Source organism: Photinus pyralis, unplaced genomic scaffold (genome assembly GCF_008802855.1).
Source record: "Photinus pyralis isolate 1611_PpyrPB1 unplaced genomic scaffold, Ppyr1.3 Ppyr1.4_LG8, whole genome shotgun sequence".
NCBI classification, from domain to species: Eukaryota; Metazoa; Arthropoda; class Insecta; order Coleoptera; family Lampyridae; genus Photinus; species Photinus pyralis.
In genome coordinates this window covers 31,235,426-31,261,921 of record NW_022170819.1, presented here as the reverse complement: position 1 = coordinate 31,261,921, position 26,496 = coordinate 31,235,426, and the positions used below count along the sequence as shown (strand labels likewise).

Sequence of the window (26,496 nt, the reverse complement as noted above, 5' to 3'; positions counted from 1 at the left end):
CTTTTCCAAGGAAGGATAGTATTAATTGTAATCGTAAGCAAAGCCCATATCAATTTAACGTAATCATAATATTCCTGAATGAACCGACCTATCACTTGCGTGAACCAGATTTGTATTGCATTTATCGATAATAATCGGGGGTAAATACACAAGAGTTTGATTTTTAATCGGATAATTTTATTTTTACACGAAAGTTTTGTTGCAACGGAAAAAACTGTCGCGATTTTATCGTGTGCTTTTGAACGAGAGTTTTTTCCAGGAGGAAACAAAATTTTAGTGAATTAAAAATAAAATTAAAAACTGAATAAAAAGTTCCTCTACCAGTTTTTGATCAGACCGGCACGTTTTTTTTCTACGTGCTGAAGCTTGTTTACTAGCAGACGGCGGACATTTTGAACAACTGTTGTAATTAGGTACTCGTCATAATTATAGTTTATTTTGAACCTTCTTTTGTTTTTACCAATGTGTTATTAATAAGTTTAACCAGTGGCGCAGCGTAGGGGAGGCGGAAATTTTTAAAACCGCGGTAGCTCGAAAAATAGCGGTCTGATGGAAAACTGGTAGAGGAATTTTTTGTTCAGTTTTTGTCGTATAACACCATCCCATAGTCCGTGTGCGCGAATTTCTAAACACCCTGTATATTTGACGCATTCCTACACGCATTTTTATCGCTGATAAAAAGCTACCTAGCGTTTAATCAGATAAAAAATCGGTCTGATTGGTTAGAATTTGAAACAATCGCCAAGCTGATTGGCCGTGTATTCAAACAATGAACTTTGGCTATTTTTTTCATAGTTGGAAATTTGCATTTAATTTCAGTGATACCATTCCTTTGGTTGGATTAAAATTTTAGCATTAAGGGGTGTGTAAATATTTCGAATAGGAGAATGTACCACGAAATTAGGGATAAAAGGTGGAGGTTTAGATAAGGATCAAATCTAGTGCATAATATACTATCACATAGTATTTATGAAAAGGACTATGGAGCATGAGGTTGGCCAACATCTATTTTTTTAAAGAACTCATTTTCTATAAGGGCGTTTCGTTTAAACTGTGTAACGGGAGCATTTTAATGGAGTTTATTTTCGTTAGGGTAGCTCAGCTTTAGGTATTAAGTACCTATTAGGAAGTAGACATGGTGTTTCCATTGGAGGGTTGTTTATTCCAATATTTTATTATTTTCAAATGTTTAAAGTCAATGGATTCTTAATGAATCTATGTTTTGTGACTAAATGGCTACTGCAAGCGTTACTTGTCCAGAAACACTTATCAGAGCCAGTCTGACGGGCAATAACACAATCTTTTAAGTGACTAAAACCGCTAAATCAGAATTACTCATGATGAGACCATAGACCATTGCAAAAAGCGCGAACTAAGCGATCTTGAAATCTGGTGGGTTTTGATAGACGGCATCGATTGGTTAACGATTAAAGATGGGCCCTTTAACCTATCAACGCGATTTTGTAGGCGTGTTAAAAAATAAGAAAAGAGTAGGGACACGTCCAGAAGAGATAGAAAAAGCATTCGGTTTTGGGCACTAAGCGGAAAGCCATCAGCGGCAAAACTACGGTCATTTCAATTCGCGAACCGAATTTGAAAAACCCCGCAAATTACCACCACGAAAGTGTTGTACGTGACGCATTTTAAAATTAAGCTACGAGAAAAAACCACCTTAGTTATAGTGTTTACGGAAGTTCGTTTTCCGTCAGTAAATACACATTACGAAAGGAGTATTTAACGCAGTTACTTATATCGAGAACGCAGAAGTTTTGTTGAAAGGTGAATTAACAGGACGTTTCGTAAACCCATTCAGAAATATAAACTCTTTCGCTAAAACCAACGTACTATAGTTTTGAGTGTTTAGAATTATCGAAAAATTATAAAAGTACGAGCGCACTTTTCCGATCAAAAAATCAAAAGGAAAATTACACTTTGAACACGAAAGTTTCAAGAATTAATAAAATTAGTTTTTCTCGAGAGCAGGAAGTTGGTTACAAGCAGACGGGTCTATGCCCGACCAATTGCACAAGATCGTACAACAAATTCAGAGAACTTCAGCAGCCTTCCTTCCGGAGATCCGGGGTTCGTTCTATAGTGTCATCTCTTCGAGAAACGCGGTACTGATTTGTACCATAGGGAAACCATCGATTCCAGAAAACGTTATAAGTAAGGTAACGAAATTCTTTTTGATTTGTGTTCAAAATATATCGGTTCCCTTTAAGAACTTGCATTAAAATTTATTGAAAGTAGTCAGAAAAATTCTTAAAGAAATCGATCTTCGTAAATTGGCCGAATGGAGCAGAAATAGCATTGCATACAATAATTATGTTTAAACCCCTTCAAAAGGAATTTTCATTTTTTTTTCATTCTTCTTAGTCTTCTCGTTGAAATAAGAATATTCCTATAAATAAGTCCAATTTTGTTAGCCATATGGTGATGTTTTTTTGTATAGAATTGCGAAAAGTCGGAGGTTTGTGTCTCAGTCTCTTTCTGTCTGTTTCTTTGTCTCCGCCTCTCTATTTGGTTACATTTAACCATACGTTCGACCTTTTTCCTATAGAAATTAACCTTTAAATAAAGTTTTAATTCGGTGGACAGGTGCAACCCAGAATTTACGAGCACCTGACTACGCTAGAGATCAATTGGTTGTCGCATGTGAAAGGCATTGGTTCTGAAAAAAAACCGTTAAAACCTTTATAGGCTTATACCAAAATCAAACACGAAAAGAACGGGAATAATTATGAAAGACAAAGATTGTGTTGTCAGCGTGGGTTGGTGCAATTACTTCAAAATTTGTCCTACATCCAAAGGAAGCGACACAATACGCCTAATTGACTCTAATTTCTCTTGCAAATCCCTTAACAAATGGAACTTCTAAACTAGCTCGCTTAATTGTTTAATCGGATGATGTCTCCTTATATAATATTCAAAACGCATCCCACCCTCTTGTAATGTCCACATTAGAAAATCTTACATACGGCTCAAAATTGTTCATACCTATTTGATTGTTGAATTTCAACAAAACGGTGCTACCGATCATTCCATTTACCCGCCGCGTCTTCTAATTAGGTACGCGAATACGGCAAAGAAAGGGGATTTCTGATTTAAAATTGAAATGTGCTCAAGTGTCCTAACGCAGCAAAATTCAAAGGTAACCTGAACTTTCTGCAAGTTCGAGATTTCCGCACGCACAGGCAGGAAGTTACGTAGCGTGAAGCATGGCACAGGTTTCAAAGGATTTTATTTTCAAAACTACAAAGGGTTCGTACTGCAGAGGTTAGATACAAGTTTTCTTTGCGGGTCGATTTATTTTTACTTCCCTACATTTTCCTCGTTCGCCTAATTGAAAACGGCTTTTTTCAAACGTTTTCCGCTTAGCCTTGTGTACAATACGCAATTTCTTGTCGCAAAAGTCAATATTGTAGGTATTCCGTTTTTACGTTAGGTGGATCTAGGTTGCATTCGGGGCATTGGACTATGTCGATACGGTGGATAAATCAAAAATGAGTAGGTGGATAAATGGTTTTGGAGTCCAGCGAAGCAAAAACGCTCATTGAGCCATGTTGTAGGCTTCGTGTTAAACTTGTAAAAATAGGCAGCACCCATTGTGTCGTTTGTTTGTTTTCTCACCGAAATCGGTACAAAATTACGATATTGACATATTTTTATCGTAATTGACGTACATAACATTCCTTGGATTAAATGCCAGACACATGAGTCATCTTAAAAAGTATCGAAAAACTGAAGAGTTCTTAAAAATTTGGAATATCTTATGGGATTTGGGGAATTATGAACAGTCTGAAGATTTATTGACCTGAAACATTTTATGAATCGGAAAAATCAAGCGAATTTGAAGAAACTGAAAAATCCGAACAATACATATTAATGAAATAGTAATAATGTAATGGACCTGAAGAGTTTGTGTTGAGGATTGGGGAGAATGGAGGGATTGAATATTTGAAGCTGAATCTGAAACAAAAGTAATTGAAAAAATCGAAAAAATCTGAAGAAGAATCCATGTAGCTGTACCGTTCTTCAATTTCCACTCTCATTTAAGTGATATTCTTACGCCATCCATGCATTTCTTTTGCAATCTCGTTTAGTTAAGATGTACATTATTTCTATAGTAGAGTTGTTATTACAATAGTTTTGTTTCGCCGCCAGAGGTCGTGCAGATGTCTTCCGCGATACTTCTAATTCTATCTCTTTAATTTGATCTTGCGTAGAGTTGGTTGTTGGTTCATGTTGGTTACATGCAATTCTTGATATGCCATTACTTGACTTATTGTCTACGTGATTAAGGGCTCCTGGTATTGAATATCACTTTTCTTTCTCATATTTCTCTCAGTACTCCTTCATGCTTCTATCTTCTCATCATTTTCTCTTCTAGATTACTTTTTCGTTACTATCTACCTGGATATTACCAACGCAGTATCTGGAGGACTTAGCATTTTTATCTCCATCTCATTCATTTTATCTTCACCTCTATGTATATCCATCTTAATGAGATTGACATTGGAGACATCCCGTGATAAATTACAAGATTACCTACACCCGGAAATTTGGACTATTGTTCCTGTTTGAACTGGCACTGGTACTATAATGATTTCTTGCACGTTCCGCAGTATTTTTAGCACGTATGCTGGTTGTTGGTATTTCGTCATTTTTGAAAGCTGTATTTCCTAATATCTATGCCCGAACCAGGGATCTTCAGTGCCGTAGTTACATATCCATTCCCCTATTACTCGGAATCCAGTTCTAGAAGCGCGACGAACTAGGAGGGAAAGATGGGGAATAGTGAATAAGAACAACAGAAACCGGAAGTGACGATTGGATCTCGCGTTTTCTGTTCCAAATGACATCCAGGACATCCTTTACACTATTTAGGAGATTTATATATCGAAAACATTTAGGCGGCTTCACACTGAGGCGATATACGACACGCGATACGCATGAATAGGTTCTTGAAATTTAAAGGAAGGCGATAAATAAGGTACGCAGTCGGGGATATCGCCCGCTGTAGGTACCTCCGTAGCAACATATCGTCTTATCGCACTTATTTTTCCCTTTTTACCCTGTACATGAACACCCGGTATCAAAAAGTGTTTTAACTTGGGCGCTTCGTTACGACGATTGTCGCTTCGAAAATATGAGGAGCTGGAAATATAAGGTAGAAATTAGTGAGTTAATTTATAGAGCCGTCCATTAAGGAAAATAAGAGGCCGTATGCAATCCGCCGTTTGCAACCGTTCTCGTCAAGATATGTTAATAGTCCTTGGTGCGTCCAAAAGCTCTTGTCATTTAGAAAAAGACGGCAAATTACAATTTTAGAATTTCAGCTCCATTACGTCATCATCAGCATGTTTTTGTTTCCTATTATAAATTAAAACGAACACTGAAACTGAAAGGCCATGCAGGTTTACGCCGTTATCAGCTTGATAGCGCCGACCCCCCCAATTGATTGATTAGTATCCCACCCATTTTCCGAGGCGAACAACCGAACGAGGTCTTGATTCTACTTCTCACTTTGACATTCTTAGAGATAGGGAGAGGTTTAGGAATCAGCGGCTGATCGAACAAGGCCTTAAGTCATTTTTCGAAATCGCCACGTGGCACCCTAGAGGGGAAAATGAACGTGAATGATGGAACGGGCCCGTTTCACCTTGACCTACTCTCCAAGGTCACCGCCCAAGTGCGGAACGACCTTGAAATTTAACCTCGACCGATGTGACACCGCAAGAAAAATGGGGTCGTTGATTAGCGCTTTATTTGTAAATACCGGAAGGAGTTTATTGTATGGTGACGGTGGTGTTTTCTTAAATACGGGAGATAACGAAAAAAAGCTGCTGGTTCGTGACGGTTGGAAAATAGTGTACGTCTCTTTACGCTACTTTTATTCGGGCAAATCACACTGTTTGATTAATTGAACACAGAAGTTGTGAGAAGTTTTACGCGAGAGGTTGATCACGAGGGAAATTCTTGTCCCTCATTTAGGACATTTCGAGGAAATCGCACGGAAAAACGTAGGAAATGGACGAAATACAAGGAAATTCTGGGTAAATATTAGGAATTTTTGGGGAAATAAGAAGAAACGTCAAAGGAATTAGAAAATTGTAGGGAAATATGAAGAAATTTTAAGGAAATTTTGAGGAAAATCTGAGGAAATTTTAAGGAAATAAAAGGTTTCTATAGGAAGTAACATGTAACATTACTAATTTCACGTTAATTCGGAGAAATTTATGTCAATTTGGGGAAAGACAATCATAGAAGAAATATTGGGGAAATTTAGGGTGGCAGTTTTTAGGAAATCAAGGAAATCTTTGTTCCCTAAAATAAATCGTGACCAATCCCTCGGTTTTACCGAAAAAGTTAGTCAAGTTGAAACAAAGTAAGCAGTCTTGGTGAACCACGAGGCTTTCTGTTGAGGTTCTCTCGTTTGTCACCAAGTTTGTGTATTAAAGAAAAGTGAAGTACTGATGCTATCGGCGTTTGTAAGTGCTCCTGTTTTTCGCAACACAGTTTACGACCAGATTGTATAAAAAGAAAAATCTGTAAGTACTTTTGAGGTTTCTTATTTTCACTATCGACCGCTTGCATGTGGGGTAATATGTTCAAACAGGCTGTGTAGTCTTTCTTTCTTTCGGGGATTTTGTCTTCTTTTCATATGTGACGGAATAAATTCTGTTGTCATTGTCAATCAATTAATTGTGTGTTTATTTGAATCCATTGTGCGACCCGCATATAGTCTTTATATCTTCCAAATTGTTAACTTCAGTCAATATTGGGATTTTTCTTTGTACAGGGTGAGTCACGGTTGAATATTCTCCAAATTTTAAAAATATTTGAAATTATACAGGGTGCGCCCACAAAGTAGGGCGCCAAAATGGTACATTTTTTTAAATAGAACCCCCTGTATTTGAATGCTTTTTTGAATTCTGCGTGTTTTATTTTTATTATACCTATGGATAATATCCGAAAAGCTAGTAGTTTTAAAGATAATTCGATCTTGCATTTGCAAGCGTCAGTATATTGTCAAAATTATTACTTAAATTTTGGTTTTATATCTTTTATCCTGGGTTAAGTAAAAGTCAAATAAATACATCTACTATGAAACATTAAAAAAATAGCTTACAGGGTGTTTTTTTGGTTGGCCCAAAGTTGCAAAACTTGGATGGATGGATCGCTATTCTCTTCATCGCCTGTTTTATTCTACTTTGATTTGGTTCTGGGTTTTTTGTTTGTTTTGTTTTGAGTCGCATGGACCCAAAATAGCAACTTCATAGAGAAGTTAGTGCCATTGCAACCATGGATACGTAGTAGTGTTGAGCTAATTGAGGTTCAAGCGTTTGTGCGTTGATGAACGTTTAATAATCCCCGAACTTGTTTACCATGGTCTGCCAAATTGATTGGGAAAACGACAAAACGCACTTGGACAACATCCAACTCCTCTGGTGTTTTTGTCGTTATTTTGGAAGTGTACTCACACTTTCGGTTTGGTTCCATGCGCTTTTGTAAATTGTTACCATTACCCTTCCAATTTGTAATAACAGTCATTACAATAATCATATACTAGAGCGAAGTAACACGCAAGTCGTCGCTTACGTTTTCTTTGTTCATTTTGGTCTTTCGATCGGGTATATTGTAAAATAACGGCGTCTCATCAACGAATTGAATATGAATTCGAATGGCGTATACGCGAGGCCCATTTTCCTCAAGCCAAAGCCGTCTATTTTATTCTCTACACCACTCGAATAAAGCCTCATAAATACATACAATCTCACCGCGTTTCTAGCTCGGCACTTCTAAGACGTCTATTTCATTTTCAATTTGCCTGAATTTTTCATGGCGCCCTCCCGAGATTCGCTGCCAATTATGAAATATTTAAATCCGCACGTTTCGTAACAGTTACGCTTCCTTTATAATTCAGACTGGCTGAGAAGAATTTTGTTTGGCAACAAACAGAATAGGCCAAAGTGAACGAGTGCGACCGTGAAACGCTAAAGAGATCAATAATGCCGAGGATCGTGGAAGTCGCATCTCGTTGCGAGGGGATACGTTTTTCTTTGCTTCTTATTGCGATGCGATGTCGTCAAAAGCTTAGGAGGAAATTCGAATATGGCGCTAACACTTCGAGACTAATATTCACTTTTTACATTAAAAATTGGACCCACGTCTCGAGAGGTTGGCAATGCGTCATTTTGCAGAATGTACACGTGGGAAACCTTAACAAAATTTTAAACACTCCACTGTTTTGCATTGCAGGCTCAAAGAAGGAAAGCTCTAATTGAACGAGAAAAAACGTCCATATAACGCGGAATTCAAGATTGAAGCTTCATTTTTCAAATTTCAAGCTGTGAAATGAGTCGTGCGATGTTCTGTCATGGGAATCTCGGAAACCATAAAAGGTACGAAGATATCATCAAATTAGGGAAAAGTTGCTTTAAATTAAGAAACTCAGAAAATTCCGATTACTTCCGAGAATATGGCAGAAAAACGCTTTCTCATTGCCACTATTTGAGTTCTACAAAACACCGTTTTAGCGTATTTTCATCAAAATGAAAAATCGCTATTGGTTGCACTTTGACGCCCGTCCGTCTGTCCGTCACACGTACTCCTTCTAAACCACTGAACCAATTTTGGCGTTATAGGGCTCATTTGAAAGGGCTTGGTCCAAGGATTCCGTGCATACCCATATTTTTGGTTTTGCGCATGCGCAGTGTCAAAAATTTGGTTTAACTCATGTGCGATGTTAATTTTTTTATTTATGAAGATATTGAAATGAAACTTTATATGTAAACATTACGAATATAAGTAAAATTAACGACGTTTCCAAAATGTTGTTTTGCGCATGCGCAATGCCAACTTTCATATTTATGAAAGCAGTTAAATGAAATACATAATATGTAGGCACCTTGAATGAAACTAAAACGAATACCGCTTTCAAAATTACTGTTTACGAATGTTGTATGTTTTATTTAGGAAGGTGTTCAATGGAATTTCTAATGTAGACAATGCGCAATGCTATTTACGAAAGCATTTATAAAAAGTTCCATATGTAGACACTTGGAATAAAAGTCAAACTAATGCCCATTTCAAAATGTGTCTGTATTTATATACGCTCCACTATTTTTCATTAAACTGTATAGACTTCGATGATAGGCGACTCATTTGAAAGAGAATGGGGTAAGGATCTCGTGCCTACCGGTATTTTTTCCTAGTCCTAGAATTAATATTATTAGGAGGAAATTACGCTCTCGTCATTTATGTTTGCACAATGACTTTTTAAACTTGTTTATAGCAAGAAAAAAAAGTACATTAGGGTGCGTGAAGTTAGCACGGTAATGGAAGCACTAACGAAATATTACGTGCCAATCGTTAGTGCTTGATTGTGTACGAAACAGAGTATCCGCTTTCCGAGCAACCTTCACACCACTTTTGGACGCACTAACGAAATGTTATGTACCAAAGTGTTACCACCAGTATGATGCCCGGACCATTTGACGAAAAAATAAGCTAGCTCCCTGCATTGATCAAGCTTTGATACCTTGAGATATGCCTGGCGTAGCCGCCCCTCCCAGAATTTAGTCAACTCCCTGGTAGGACCTAACAGGGGTGCATCTCCACCACTTTTGTTCCCATTGCGCTGGGCCGCTACATATGCCAAACAATGTGGTGGATTTTGTGGATTATGGAGGTTATTTGGGGGGGGGGGGGCTAGTTGTTATCCGACCCGAAAGGGTACGGCTACTGGTATAACTGCATTAGAGGGAACTCTGCTTCCTGTTGGTAGCCTCTCCTCCTTCATTCAATTAGTTTCCGATGCTTCCGTCCATTGATCTCAATTCCTCCTTTCTTGGTTCTCCCTTCCTTATTGTTTACCTCTCCCTCCTTCCCTTTCTGTCTCATCCTCCTCCTGCTCTTGGCTGCTTGTACTTCCGTCTGATTCTTTCTCCACCTCCAGTACTCGTATGCTTTCTTTCTTCGTTTTGGGTTTGTCTCTGCTCCACTCTTCCCATCTCTCTATGGAAACCCCCGAGGCCGCCACCATTTGGTCTATAGTGGTGTTCCATGTGGAACAGGGCCGGCCTGGCCTACTTTCGATTCTGAGGCACGTAGATTCTTCGTCACCTGCAGGATATTCTTTCTGGAATGCATTCCGTTTCACCCAGACATTTTGAGAGATTGTGCTTGTGGCGTCTTCTCACGATTGCAAAAGGTGCACGGTAGTTTGAATAACTACGGACTGTGGGCACTGTCACGCATGAGACTTTCTCTGAAGCATGCGGAATCGGATGAAACTATGGAAGAAGCGTGCAAAACCGCAAAACTTATGTCCGAGCTTATGTCTTTTCTTCGCATGGACTAGATAGAAATCAAAATGTAATGAGTAATGACATAGTTTGTGTACAACTCACGGGCGGACCAGTTTTGCAGTAGGCGGCTACATGCGATGATTGACGTGACTGTTTTTATACTAGAAGAGCAACAGCGAACTTCATCTTCCCTTCGCAATAATATTGCTAAATGTGCAAGCAGCCAACAAAAACGATCTTTATATAAAATATAAACAGGGTCTAATGGAAGATTATCTGCAGGACCAACAATTTCTTATAAACAAGAAAATTGAAATTACGTACTTTGCGCATACGCACATATGCTGTATGCTTCTCCTGTGAGTGTGGCAGTGTTGTTAATATTTTCGATGGCGTTTCCCTTGCCAGATTGCCATATTTCTCCCACTTCCCCTCCCACTCAGGGCCATCGACAACGTAGAGACAAATATTAAACATAAAAACATTCAAAAATGAAGCAGGTGTACATGTTTGAGGTTATGTACCTATATGAGGCACACAGTGGGGCGCGTGGCATTGGGTTTGGTTCTAATTGCATACTACGTATAAGCTGCCACGGTTGCGCCACCTGCCGGGTTAAATGCAACACAAATACCAATGCGGAAAATAAATAAACCGGATAATGAATTTCAAGTTTTCCTCGAAAATTGTCGAAATTCGCATTTCCCTACACTTTACCACCCATCTAAAATAGGCACGGAATTTCCCTCATATAACAACCCTGATCTTTGGTTAAAATTTAAAAAAATATCTCCATAAATAAAATGACATTGCGCAGTTAGCGAATGCGCACATTAATCGTCAAGATTTTCCTTGGTTCAGGTGCCAGAGCTATACGCTACCGAATTAAAAAAAAAACGAACTAAATATTTTGAAAACTGTAGGAGTGGTTAAGGCCTCGGACGGACGGGCGGATAACGTGGTCATAATAGCGCCTTCCAATATGAGTTGAAAAATGCAACTCGACTCCAAAACGAGGACTTTGCAATGACACAAGGATTATTGTGGAATCGCTAGGAGCCAACATGATCGAATGTAGTATTAAATCAGGGGAACGGAGGGGTCAAAGGGTGTAGTGCAGTAAAAATAAATTATGCTCTGGGAATGATCCTTTTTGCATGATACATTGAGAAGTATCTATTTTAACATATTCAAAATTCCCATTAATTCCCAGAAAATCAGTTAACATTCAAGATGGCGGAGGAATTTCGACTTTTTCATTTAAAAATTTAAATTTTTATTTCAATGAAATTTGGCATGTTTAAGAAATACAAAGGTTAAAGTATAAAAATATAACCACTGAACCTATTTTTTTTTCAAAATGGGCGGCCATTTATTTAGTTTTGAAATATTTCAATAGCCACCATTTTGAAAATAAATGTGTACCTACCTATTTAAAATTCACTGCCCTTTTTGTTGAACAATTGCAGATTTCACTAATAGAAATGGTCGCCTATAATATGAACATCAAAAAATTAGGACAACCGGTTTTGGTAAAACTATCAAACGATAGTGAATTAGATGAATGGGTATTTTCCGAGGTATTTTCCCTCAGTGGTCGCATACAACGAACATCACGTATCAGCTTTTTTTGAAAACATGCAGCTGTTTTCAAAGGACCGACAAGGGCCAGCTAACAATATCAGATCTGATAAGTTTCATAAAAAAGTTTTTGGAAAGATTTGATGTGTCGGTCTATGAACGGATAGTTCGAGTTAGGTAACATTTTGGAGATAAGTGAATGCTCAACGGGTATTGACACTACGTGGAAGTGCTGATGTAATCCTCAGACAGTATTACAGAAAGGATAAAGGTGTCGAGCTCTAGCTACAAAAGATCGTTATCGTGGCAACAGCTGTGTAGATTAATCTACATAAAATTTTGCAAAAATGGCTCCCGCTAGAAATTCTCCCATTGGTTTAGATAAAGAAGACTTAACCCACTCTAACTTCGTCGTCAACCTCCAGGAACTGCTGAATAAACTGATCTCACGGTTTTCTGCTGACGACGTGAAAACTCCTTATCTCTTGATGGCTCGGTGCTATATCCGCTCCTATTCTCGGTCTAGACGGCGCCAAAGTTGATAAACGAACGACAAAAAACTCGTATTACTCATGATGACGTCAATCAGCTTTGCACTCTTCCCACGACGAAATTAAATCTGAGCGAAATTAAATCTATCGGACCATAGTCTTGAGCGAACCGAAATGCCCAAACACAAAATTTCTAACCGGAACAAATAATGAAATATACAGGGTGACCTTCACTATCATGACAAGAAATTTCGAAATTTTTAATGAAATTTGGCGCGAAATCAAACCACTCGTTACAAGCTGTGGGGTACCGTAAGACTATTTTCAAAAGTTTGAACGGCACAATTCAGTAAGCATCGAGCACAAATGATTGCCATTATTGCTTATTCCATACCTGTAAAAAACGTGGGGGCTGGGAGTCAAGTTGGCCCCCGAGATTTGAGTGCAGGAACTACCCTGAACCGGAAGACTATTTTCGAATATTTGACCGGCACAATCCAATATGCATCGAGCACAACTCGTTAAAGTAGTAATGGAATTTGTACGTTAAAAAAACCGGGGGGCTGGGCGTCAAATTGGCCCCCGCGTTTCAATAAAAAAAAATTGATTTTCCAGATCAGCACAAATTAAAATCGAATCAGCACAATTTAGCACATCCCTAGCACTATATAAAAATGGTCATTACACATTTTTTTTTTAATTGCGGGGGCTAACTTGATGGAGCTTATAAAACATCGGAAAAAACTCACCCTGTACCGGGTGATCGAAAAGTAGTGCGGACGGTTTGAATTTCCCGTAAAACTAAACATTAATTTTATAAAGTTGGTAACATACCGAATGTCATTTATGTAAAAGCAGTGGTGGATCAATTTAATCACTAATGCAAAAATAAACTACCTTCTAAACATGTTTGCCAATTCCTTAAGTAAAAAACATCAAAAACTTAAAGCGCCCAATTTAAACTGTCTGCAGTTCTTTTCGATCACCCGATATATGAAAATAAAAGTATAACAAATAAACTATAGACTTTACTTCATTATTTACAAAATGTTGGCCACTTTAATATTCAAAACTAAGTAGCTAAATATTCATATGGCCGCCATTTTACATGAAGTCGGTGGTTATTTTTCTATAGGTACTTGAATTTTGAATCTTGGATTTTGACCGATTGCCTGGGCCGGAATTAGTGGCGGTTTTGAATATGTTAAAATGAATACTTTTCAGAATAAAATGCAAAAAGAACCATTGGTGTTGCAATTTTGCCCGGCTCAAAGGAATTTTTACACCATTTTGATTGTACGAGTACTATTCCTAGGATACAGCGAAAAACAGCGATCAACCATTCATACTGACCAAGAGCACTACAATTTGGCGTTTGAAACATTAAAATGTTATTGAGAACCGCTGACTTTTAGTTAAATGGGGGCTATTGTCCTATTGTTTTAAATGTCACAGTGGGAATTCCCGCTACTTAACGACCTAATGAAAAATGTTAAAATATTGGTGAAACCAACTATACCTAAGTATTGTTTTGTGCAGATGACCGATAAGTCTATCTCTCTCTTTCAGGGTCAACTGGAGTCACTCAATTATTTTTCATACATTCTGTATACGGGGTGTCAATTTTAAAACTTGCAATCGGCCATATTTTCCAAACTAAAGAAGATATTGAAAATCCCCCTTAACCCCCAACTCTTCAAAAATCCTAAATTGCAACCCCATACGTGTGACACGTCGTTGGAAAGTTACTGAAAAATGCTTTCCAATGGTACCAATAAAGTCAATATTCATTAAAACAATTTAACAAACATTTAATAATTAACAAAAAAAAACTAAATGTTGACCTTGAGGATTTATGGCAAATTGGCCAAGAACTTCATCCTGAGTTGCTTCATTAAGAAATCTTGGTTGCTTTCTTTTTTTATTGATAACAGAGCCCGTTTCTTCGAATTTAGCGACCAAATCTTGAACATAGGCATGGCTTAGTTGTTATTTTTTTTTTGTCAATTATTAAATTTTTGTTAAATTGTCTTTAATGAATATTGACTTTATTGGTACCACTGGAAAGCAGTTTCCAGCAGCTTTCCAACAATGTGCCACAAGTATGGGGTTGCCATTTAGGATTTTTGAAGAGGGGTGGCTGGCAGGTTAGGGGGGGGGTGAAGGGTTGTCACTCATAACGTCATTCTGGTTCCCCCTCGATACCCCCGAAACTGTTTTGCGCGATTTTCAATACCCTCTTTAGTTTGGAAAATATGGCCGACTGCAAGTTTTAAAATTGACACCCTGTATACTACACACGGTAGTATCGTTGAGTGAATATTTAATTACTCAATGGTAGTATGTACTTCCTTGCTTTCCATAACAGTTTTAATCGATTCTAGAGTGATATTGTCGAACGCTCCCTCCACATCTAAAAACAGCCCTAGAGCTACCCCCGCAGAGTAGATCGTCCTTTTAGCTACATTCACTAACCCGTGGATGGCAAATTCACAGGATTTTCCTAGTGACACATTGGTGTTTACGATGTGCGTCAAAACAATTTGGTTACGCAACTGGAGTGTCAAGAAATATTTGCCTTTCAGAGATAAAACCTAATAAAAATTAATAAAAATACATACAACTAGAAATACAGTTATGGGTGTTTCGAGTTGTAAATGTTTGAAAACGGACAAATGTCCACCGAAGTTGGTCCATAAATAATGATTTTTTACAAACCTTCTCTGAATGTTAAACATTTCCCCAACGAAATTGGTACACAAATAACTGTGGTTGTGATTAATAAATCGGCAACTCCGATTATAAGCTGCTAACTGCCAAAAATGCGAAAAAATCTCCTAGGACAAAGGGGCCGCCGGTCAGAGAAAGTGGTTATAATGGCGCGTTGAACTTTGAAAATGTACTATGCATCAAATTGCTTGCCATTACCATTAGACAGGCCATTAACACAGATTACTGTGATTCTGAATCTAATTAGTAGAGAATAGAAAACCTTTGGTTTAGTAACAGATTTTATTCTACGAGTACGCGCCATAAAAATAAACAACCGTAGCAGGTTATGCAATCTTTCGATTTCAAGATTATTGGAAAGGGACAATTGCGACCGAAAAACCACACAATTCTGCAATAGCGAATGAGGTAACATGATCGCGATTATGCGTGCGAATGGATCATTGTTATTTATGTGGGTTGATGATGATTACAGGAAGAGTGCGTTTTGTTTACCGTATTGTGTTGTTTTTTGCTATTGCATAATGTGGACGCGAAAATTAGGTTAAGACAGAAGCGGAATATACCTATCCCGTTTGGTATAACGGTCTCTTATTACAATGGCACGATCCAATTTTTTTAATCTCGCTGCTGGGTGGTACCGAGATTGGCACTACAATTTTATTGCCATTAGAGTTGGATTCGTTGCTTGCGGGGGTAGAAACGGAAATAATGAACGAACGCTTACTCACTGATTCAATTAGGTGCATATTTCGCAATTTATTGAGTTCGCTTTTAATCAGGAGTGCGATTTGTACAGCGCACTAATTGGAATGTTATTAAAAGGTTGCTACTTTTATTACTTTTTACGGGCGTTATAAACTCGCTTTAATAACTTAAACTAATTCCCTTAATTATGTTCGAAATTATTCGTGCAACAGTGACCGCTATAAATGCGAAATGTGTACAAAACAGGCGACACCCGTGAAATTTGGACACTTTATTGAAACTTTCACTGTGCCTGGAGAAGGTAAATGAGGCATGTCGTGCACCGAACAATATGGAAATGCGGCGAATTGTTGGTGTAAAATAAGAGCCCAATCGCTACGAGGTTGCCAGGAATTTGATAACCCGAAAACTACTTCAAAAGACACTTGAGAAGAAATTGAACAAATCTTGAAGAGAATTTGAGCACAAAAAAAATTGGAAATTGTTGTTTCAACAAGATGGTGCACCCGCGCACAACGCCATAATCGTGCGAGAATCGAGACAAATTTTTTGGAAAGTGGAAAATATGTCCGATATGTATATTCGCACGATTAAAAGGCGTTGTGTGCGGGTGCGCCATCCTGTTGAAACGGACAGAGTTGCCAACAACAATTAAATGCGTTCTTCCCCCTTTCTAGTCGCAAAAAGAAGCAGCTTTGCCCCCATTTAACCTGCGCTGTATCTTTCTCCGTTACGGAGATCCTAATAGTGAGCAACGAATTTGAACCACTCTGTACACACATGCAGTGGCGTAACTTTATTTTAGAGGCCCGTCTTCAAAAATATTTGGGGGCCCGAGAGGGGGCCCTTTCCTCATATCAGCAAAGCAATTTTTAAACGATGTTAATCTGTATATGTAGAAAATAGTGTCTTGATTTAGCTTTGCTGATTTGGCACTTTGTAATTCATTGGTTCACAGGTTCATTGTAAAATTTAGCGTCACTGCTTTCTGAGTTCAGTCAGAGTCAAGTTGATGTTCGAAATTTAATTGTCAAGCTTTGTGTAATATTTGTGCTATAACAAAAGGTAATAATGTACTTAATTTTAATTTGTAACTCTTCGTTTTACTTGTGACTTGTATTGACTTCAGCTATTTGTAACTAGGGGTAAGTAACCCCTTGAATTTGTTTCTTATTTAATTGTTTCTCTTTAAATGTTATCCTTATTTTGATCTGTTTAATATTGGCCAGTTCCTTCGATATTTAAACTCGATTAGTTTGATTGGCGACTTCAATTCTTTGTGTATGAAATCTGCCCTTTTTTTTAATGTCTTTAACTGTTTCGTCCGTGCAGATGTAAATGCTGGAGTGTTAAAATTACTCAGCGGCATTCATCTCGAAATACAACTTCAGTTTAAGGTTACCGTATCCAGGACCTCCAGAAACCTTCTGGAGAAGGTTCTGCTAATTAACAAAGTATTTCATTTACTTCATGTAAGAGACTTCGGAATGTGGAGTTACGTTTAAATCTATTTGCTTTGGCTACTTTTGAGCCATTAGTAACCTACTGTTACAAATTTAATTCTATTGGCTATTTATATACGCTCTGTTCCACAGATCTGCGATCTAATAGGCAATTTGTTCCAACTAAAACAGAAATCATTGCAATGATGAGTGTCGAGTTCTATTATAAAAAGTATAACTCAAAAACCAGTAGGTACAAACTTTTTACTCAATACGAAAAAATACCGCAAAATGTGCACCAAAATATTTCTAACGTTACTCCGCCGAGTATACACGTGTCACAATGCAAAAGAGTCCATTATAGAAATGTGAATAACTCGAAAACAATAACAGCAAAAAAATTGTATTGTATTGTGATAGGAAAAAGCACGAAATTCGTATGATATCGCAAAAAAAATGTTCAAAAATAAATCAGATATTTCTAGTTCAGTGTTTTTTCTTAACGGACCTGCAAGTCGAAAGTGTAACGGACGCCCTCTACGGATTGAAACTTTTTGCGGTTTTAGAGTTGAGTTTATAAGAGATACAGGGTGGTTCCAATAAAGAGCTGATTATCCAAAGTTTGTTTGCTACTTTAAATTTTTTAAGTAAATGATTTGATAATAAAATTGGTGCTCTATATTTTAACGGATGCGTCGTAACCGCTTAATTGCATTGGAAATTTGTTGGGGCCCGTCTGGCGATCGATAACGATAGATAACGCGTTAGTAGCTTTTACGTGTCATTTTCTGATTACGTGGGCGGTACAATGTTGATTAGCTTAACGAATAATGGGATTAACGGTCATTTTGTAAACGTTTTTGGGGATTACGAGAGCGAGAGAAAGAAAGAGAGTTTAAGCACGAGTTCAAAATTGTATGGGGATGAAACGTTTTGGGGGGATTTTTAACAGACTTCAATTTCTACAGTTAAGGGAACTTATTCAATTAAGTAAGAATAGTGTTACTCATCCGCTGTTAACAACTTTGAATGCAATTAATGCGTTTCAAATTAACTCGTTTGGATTACGCAACATCGGGCATTACTTTGGATTCGACAAACAGTGAAGTCTTTCCGCTACGAGCCACTTTTGATTCCTGTACACGCGTCCTAATTACGAGGTGATCCCGTTTTCCAAGGTTGGACAACTCGAGGGTAGTTTTGGATACTGTAGGTTAAGGTAAAGTGTATTTTTCTGTTGTTTGTATTCAGTACAGACTTAAATTAAAATATTGAACGATCTTATGCGGGTTTAGCGGATAAATGAAACGCGCATTTTACCTTTACCTTTATCATATATGTCTAAAACTACCCTTGGAGTCGTCCAACTTTGGAAAACTGGATCGCCCCGTTATTTAGGACTCGCAGAGTTGAAAAGTTGCCGATCTTGGATCCAGGCCCATACCGGAATGGAATTGTTGATTCTAAAATCTAAAGTAAAGCGACTGGGACCTATTAAGTGCATACAAAGTGGTTTACAGCGGACGAGTAACAAATCGCGTCGCCCCACTATTGGCAATGACTTCAAAAAACCAGATTTAAAAACAAAATTGAATTGCTTTATTTTCACAATTACTTTTACAAATTTTTATTTTACGGTTTGTTCAAGGTAACAAAACATTCAAAATATACTGGGTTCATAAACACACCTGACAAAATGTTTAAAAACAATGACAAACATTTTAAATCCAAAATTAAATAAATAAACTTTCCCTAACACCACCTAAAATAAATCTACGCAAGAAAAATTCATTGTTCATGAAACACAGAAAGAAATGTGACTTTCTTCTTAAACACTTGTATGATCGTCACGGAATTGCGTTCTTCTTAATGTTGACTTTACGCGCAAGATTTTTAAATGTTGGTCCTGATAATCATTCTCACTGTGTATTGTAGGGCTTAGTAAAATGATGTTTTAAAAATTCAGAAATTCCGATCGATTCCGAAGATATTCGAAAAAAACGGAAAAACCACATCGGTTTTTTTATGACGCATACAATGATGTATGGCACAATATGATTCTTTATTACGTATGTCATCTATAGAAACCATGAATGAATTATTTTGACATTTTGTCAACGCCTACTACACCAAAAATAAACAATTTTTTTTAACAATTTACAAAAGTATGCACTGTATATTCTTACGACATACGAAATAAACAAATAGCTTGTATCAGTCGTTCACGTTCAAACCACCGAAAGTTGGTAGCCAACTTTAGAAATTTGCAGCACGTAATTATTCAACGTGGCGCGGCGTAGATGTGATGTAACAATTATCGCCCGTACAGTAATCGGATATTGACTAATGCGGTTAAGACGTTTACGATTTTTTACGATTATTTCGAGTTCCAACGAACTGTCGTTGACACTAATTTTCCATTACAGTCGCAGTCGCCTGCAAACGATCATTTACCTAGGTACACACTTCAACCATAGATGTATTTGGTCTATGCTTCAACGTAAGGTGGTAACGATTTCATTCATTACGGAAAGTCTGAATTTCTAGGCAGATTGCCAGAAGAGCGAGCGAGACGCTGGAATGTCTTACAATTTACAAAGTATCCATCTCAGCTTCGTAATGGAATTTCATCAGTTATACAAAATCAATTAGCGCCAAAGCGAATGGCTGTTCTCGATTTAAGTAACGGTTCCGAGGTCATTTTTACTAGCCAGAACGAACGGACAACATTGTGATAGTTTATCGCCGGAAGTAAGCAGATACATCGACTACTGCTGGTCAACTGATTAAATAAAATGTTATTCGTTAATTAGTACAAAAATCAACACTGAGGGCCAACTAATACGGTTCTCAATAAGAAACTACTGAGGGAACCTAAGGCCAACTTTTGTAATATGGGCAATTTATGTGGAATGTTTTGTTCCTACGCAGGTTATAATTTCAACTTTTAAAAATTGAAACGCATGTATTGTTTTTCACGGTTCTTTAAACAGAACACCCTGTATATTTCAATTAAAAAATTGCCTTATTAAACTCTTCTTTCAAAAATATAACATACTAGGAACAATCAAACAAGATTCAATTCAAAAACAATTTAAAGAAAGGCTCAAATAAAAAAATACATATAAAGAAATTTCAAAAACATTTTCGAACTTCTTAGATGATTGTTAAAACTTTTTGGAAATTGTTTGAATGGATATTATACTTTTGAAATGATGCAACCTAAAATGTACAGGGTGACTGGTGAGTCAACGATTGCGGGGAGTAACTTAATGCCTTGAAGTAAGATTTTTCGATAGATTGCTTTTGTATTATGATATGGTTGAATATTCTCCACATTTTAAAAATATTTGGAATTATACAGGGTGCGCCCACAAAGTAGAGCGCCAGATATAAAAACCAGAAAAACCAAGATATTTTGAAAAATATCAGAGATAGGTACTTATAGGACATTATTAACCATATAATAAAAAAGACGTACAATTACACGTAGAATTCAAAAATGCATTCAAATACAGGGAGTTCTATTAAAAAAATGTACCATTTTGGCGCCCTACTTTGTGGGCGCACCCTGTATAATTCCAAATATTTTTAAAATGTGGAGAATATTCAACCATATCGTAATACAAAAGCACTCTATCGAAAAATATTATCTTCAGGGCATTGAGTTACTCCGCGCAATCGTTGACTCGCCCTGTACAGGGCGTTTCATTTAAAACAATGAGCTTAGGTTGCATAACTTTTTTATCTGACTCCATATAGGGCACATTATCAACAATCATTATATAGAAACTTTTGTAATAATAGTATATTATACAATGAGCATTTAATAATGGCTACTAAGACGAATCAGAATCAAACAAAATCTCGAATCTGTCGGTCGGTCTGTAACACTCTCATTTCCGGCTAAACGGCTGAACCGCCTGGAACCAAATATGGTACACATATTCTTAGACATAAAAATCGCGCCTGTGCAGTTGTGTGGGTGGTATCTGTGCTAGCGCCACAGGACTTTTTTTTATTTTCCCGCGAGCGAGTATTACCAAATTTTGATTTTGCCGTTTTTTACTCAAGAAGAGCACATGACGGCTATATTACTTTTCTGGTGGGAGATCGCTTGTAAAAGTGTTGAAAATAGGACACGCTGTACAGGGTGGTTCAAATTCATGAGTCACTATTGAAATCTACGCAACGGTGAGAGATACAGGGCAGGTTAAATGGGGGCGAAGTTGCCCCTTTATGTGCCTAAAAAACGCTTTAGACATTTTTGAAAAATTGTTGAGAATTGATATGACCGAAAAACTGAAAATGTTAAATTTTGTTTTCAAATTCCCTAGCTTAAAGAGTCGAGTCAAGGGCTGCTACCAACCCAACCCACTATTCATTTACAAATATCCCTACCCGAACCCGGATTCGAACCAGAGACCCTTAGTACCCCAGTCGAGCTTTCACGCCACTGCGCCACGCAAGCCTGCCCATGAGGATCTTCTATGGGCCCCGTTTTTTTCAAAGAATCTGGATCTGTTAACAGAATTTCCATAGCACGATAGATGTGTAAGCTACAGGCTGCTACTTTCTTCTTTCTTATGGGCGCGGGTGCCATATTAGATTTTTACAGAATGAGATAGAGGACAAACAAACAAAAACAATTACATGTCACACTATACTTTTACGTAAATTTACAAGAAGAATTTTAAAATCAAAAGTTTGAGGTTCCACCCTGTATATACAATTTACGACGATACATACATTTTTGAGAGCTGCAACCATGCAATTTCTAGGTTGAAAAAAAGCTGCCTGTGCCATCTAGAAAGCAAAAACGTGGGTTACGTTTGGCATCTTGAATGGCGGTCGAGAACGTGTCGCTTCATAAATGTTTGTTGTTATTTTGTGTTATTTAATGCAGGTAGTAATTTTCTTTATATCGTATTTGTGTTTTAGATGCCACATATTATACTTTTTGTATTCTTTGTTTTAGAAATTTACTTGGTTTAACCGAAATGCAGAATGAAATGCTTAATACCGTTGTCCTTTTGTTTATAATTGTTTACGTTTTTGGTGTAATGCTTGCTTAATTTATGTTTATTGATGTTGATTACTTGGTCTTGTCCCTGAAGTAACATTCATATTTTGATCATTTTATTTTAATATGTGGAAATTACCGATTCGTTTGATGTATGTACTGACTTGTTTGTAACTAACAATTTTCTCCGTGAATGAAGCAATCACGGGGGCGGTAAAAACTGTAGTCAAAATTGAGCTAAGAACACCTCATTCCGTGGTTGTCTTCGACTTTCAACTGTAGGCTCGAAAACCCGAAACCAGGGGCGGGTTACATATCTTGCCGGAGCGGGATTACGCTAATCAAAGCTCTTCAGTTTAGAATCTATGTGCGATAAATGAGTTACGATTCGTAATTACCCCATATCTTGTTTTTAGTAAAATTTGCCTACAAGGCCATGTAATTTTCCATCTTGCTTTTAACAAAAGGACTTTATTGCACCAAAGATGAGTCACATCCGGTGTATTTCACCCTTTCTCAGAATCTTGGTACCTGCTTACCTGACCCATAATTCCCAAAACTTGTTTTTAACCTATATGTTACCTCTTGAAGTCTACATGATACTTTTTGTGATGTTATAATTTTATGTTACGCATTCACATCATTACAAACAATTAATTTTACTACACAATTTAATATTAATTTGACGGCTGGTTTTTTTATTGGTAAGTTCTTTTTTCCCCCAGCCTATTTCTATTTTGATTCGGTGAATTACCATTTTCAAAGTTTATTTTTGCAATGTAATTTATTTCGACTTAAATTTCCGAGCTCTTACAATCATAATAATTACGATCATTATTAAACAAACTTGTCACAATTTCAATGTTTTATTTTACGTCCCTTCCCTACTGCGCTTCAGGTCATGGCGTTGTTTACAACTAACGTAAGGGGGCCCTGTCTTAGGTGTTTGATCACGTGCCACTTTTCAATTTAAGCGGGATCTTGTTTAGTTTTGGGGGGAATAGTCATTCGGGTGGCCATTTTTAAACGTTGCCGCGTTGACTTTATTTCGGTGTTCTTGTACTGTGACGTTAGCGTAGAACCTGGGGGTTAAGTACACTTTGTAGTGTACCTTCATTTCTCAAGAAAGCATTCACGGATAACTAGATCTTGCTGAACCAGCATGGTAATAATGGTGATGAATTTAAATGAAATTTTGTCCTCTATCATTCTGTAAAAATTCAATGTGGTGCACATAAGAAGTAAGAAAGTAGTAATCTGTAACTTGGTAATCTAATGATCGAGAAGGTGTAAAATTGACGCCTCCAATTGCGTCAGTTTTAAAAGCGCGAATCTGAGTCGCCTTCAAATCCAAAAGATGACTCACGAATTGGTAACTATTACGATAAATGCGAACAATAGCGTAATTTTTTAAACGCGCGCAACGCGGAAAAAATCATAGGAATATTCTTAAGGTTAAAGACTAAAAACAAAACTACGTGACGCCGGCCTGCTGGCAGTGGTCGATTTGTACGCAAATCTTTTTAATCAGATTAACGCTTACCGCCGGAATAGCTAAAGTTTTGAATCGCCGTATTTAACCTTAAATTCCCAAATTAAAATTTACACGAGGTCCAGGATTTTGTATCGACCGTCCTTCCAACCGTTTGGATCAACAAAGTAGATCAGTACTTCTTACATCAAAATCTTTGTCTTTTTCTTTAAATGATTAAGGAAAATTCTTAAAGATTCAATCATTCTCTTTAATCAGTTTGAAGAATCAAATTGTATACAAGGTAAACATGTTGTCTGGAACACTGAATTCAAAACAACACTTTTTTAAAGAAGCTTTTTATGGTATTCAAAATTATAAAATTTGCTACCAATGTACTTTAAATTGTTACCTTTTTAATGGAAACTACTCGTGTGATGGTGATTTCTCACTAATTATCGTATGAGTGCTAACCATTAGCTTCCTCTATGCCATTAGACTTTTTTTGGTGGAAGGCCATGGGACCAAGGGGTCTACCCCCCAGCAGTACTCTCAGAACAGGAGAACTTGAACTTTGTTGGCCTCTTTTTTATATTACTATCACTATGATAACATTTTCGAAAAGGTAATCAAACCTTCGTAATTCTGGTGGGGAAGACCCCCCCCCCTTCCACGTACTACGTTCTCACACAAGAGCAGAAGAGGTGCGATGGTGTTTTCTCGCAAATTATCATATGTTAGCCTGAGTTCCACCTTGATTTCAGTCTTGATTTTTTAACTACACGTTGCCAATTCTGCCTGAAAAATGTACACCTATAATGGGGCGCCAGTGGACAATCCAGTGATTTAAAAAGAAATTACTTTATGCTCAGTATAGCGTTACGCTGGCAATACAGTAGGTAATGGATTTATTGATCTACCTTAAATTACGGATTGAAGTGAGATGATATCTCCATAGCCCATCTGTCCAATGAAAACGCACTTTGTTGACGCAATACTATATAATGGCGTATACTTAATACGAGCAAACAAATCGAATGATTGATTGTCGAAAACAACTCAATTAAGCGTGTTGCGTGATCGTCCTGTAAAAATAATGCACCCAGTTCTAGTTCCCGCGTCGATGACACAAAAATGTACGTGTTCGGTGCTCAGAACTGAGGCAGAGTTAGACGTACTGATTGCGAAAAGCAGCGTTTACCTGAAAGTACACTTGCCTTATTCAAATACGACAAAATTAAGAGCAATTTTCAGAGGTGGTATGGGAAGGATCAACTTAAGACAACCCACGCTTTTCGCAGTCAGGACATTAACCCCTAAATTTGTAACACCCTGTATTTTATTTTTTTTTTTTTATTTTGCATTTATTTTTGAGTGGGCGGGGTTTCAGCCAAAGCTGCTCCACCAACCCAACCCAATATACATTTACAAATATCCATGCCCGAACCCCGATTCGAACCAGGCACCCTTAGCACCACAGTTCAGCTTTTAACTGAACTGCACCACACGGGCCGACTGAGCGATCTAAAGGTGGACAATTTACACAATGACAGTAACTTACTGATGTAACAACCATCGTACGATATATGAAAAATTGCCTCTCACTCACGTCTCCAGAATTCAATTTTTATAGTACACCCTGTATAGCTCTGTTGCGCTTTATAACACAAACGTGCGAAAGGCAACGAGCTATGTTAAAAAATCGAAAACTTACAAGTTACCAAACCAATAAATAACGTTCTCAGCACACTCCCTTATACTTAGCTCATTATAAGTGCGAGCACGCAACCAATATCGATATTAGCCTAGGTGTGATATGCATTAGCGACGATTAGAAAATTTAATCAATCCTCCCCAAACCTACCTTCGGGATAAATTTGCTGAGATATGATCAGATTCATAAACATCGTCGTGATGTTGTAAAGTCCGGCCATCCCCTTCGGATGGAACTTCGGATCGCTATGGTACACCCTCTTCTCGTAGATATCCGTGTAATTCGGGCCGTCCAATTCGAGGACGGCGCCCAACGCCCTGTGCAGATCGTCGCTTATTTTATTAACGCGCGAGGTGAAATTCGAGTTGGCAAAGCTGAACGCCAAAAATAGAACGAAACAGGTAAAAACGAAATTTAACAAATTAAAAGAGCGTCGCTCCGTCAATGTGGCGTTCGCCGTTTTTCGACGCTTGCGATCCATTTTGATTTCGGTCCGATATGTACACTACACTAATATTGATGGTTGCCTAACGACACTTATCTTATTCCCTCCATACTGTTTTAATTCTCTTCGTGTCTCTCTTTCACTGATTGGAGGTATGTAGATGCGGATGCATTATTTGATCAATGTTGCGCGGCGGCGATTTAGTGTGACGTACGCTTATCCGAATCAGATCTGAAACCAAAGATTAAATTAGTCGACAGTTCCATGTAGGTAGGTATTTATGTTGTTAAAAAAGTATATTGCAAACACCGCACGCGTAGCCGAAATTCGGTCAAGGAATTCAAAACGCACTATTGTAAATTAAACAACCCTAACAAGACTAGCAAAGGTAGCAGCTCAAGCAAACAAACCTGACTTAATTACCTTAATATAATTAGTCAACCCAACATCGAATAATTTAAAGTTTGTATTTATGCTGTCCGTTTTGGTAACTACATTTTCCTTCGTAGCATTCGGAATATCCATGCCCCTCTGTGCTCAATATTCCCACTACAAGTTGGACAAATTAATTATTAATT

General features: G+C 37.6%; 1 protein-coding gene across 6 annotated transcripts in view; it reads right to left on the bottom strand.

Annotated features, from left to right (window-relative positions):
- The window catches only part of LOC116179778 (prominin-like protein), a 72,425-nt gene that overhangs the window by 30,311 nt on the left and 15,618 nt on the right, over positions 1-26,496 (bottom strand). For all 6 annotated transcript variants that reach the window (XM_031499613.1, XM_031499616.1, XM_031499615.1 and 3 more), the window contains exon 2: positions 25,624-26,149. In XM_031499613.1, the coding sequence (XP_031355473.1) occupies positions 25,624-25,954 (331 nt within the window). In that variant the 5' untranslated portion in view covers positions 25,955-26,149. The remainder of the gene's footprint in view (positions 1-25,623; positions 26,150-26,496) is intronic.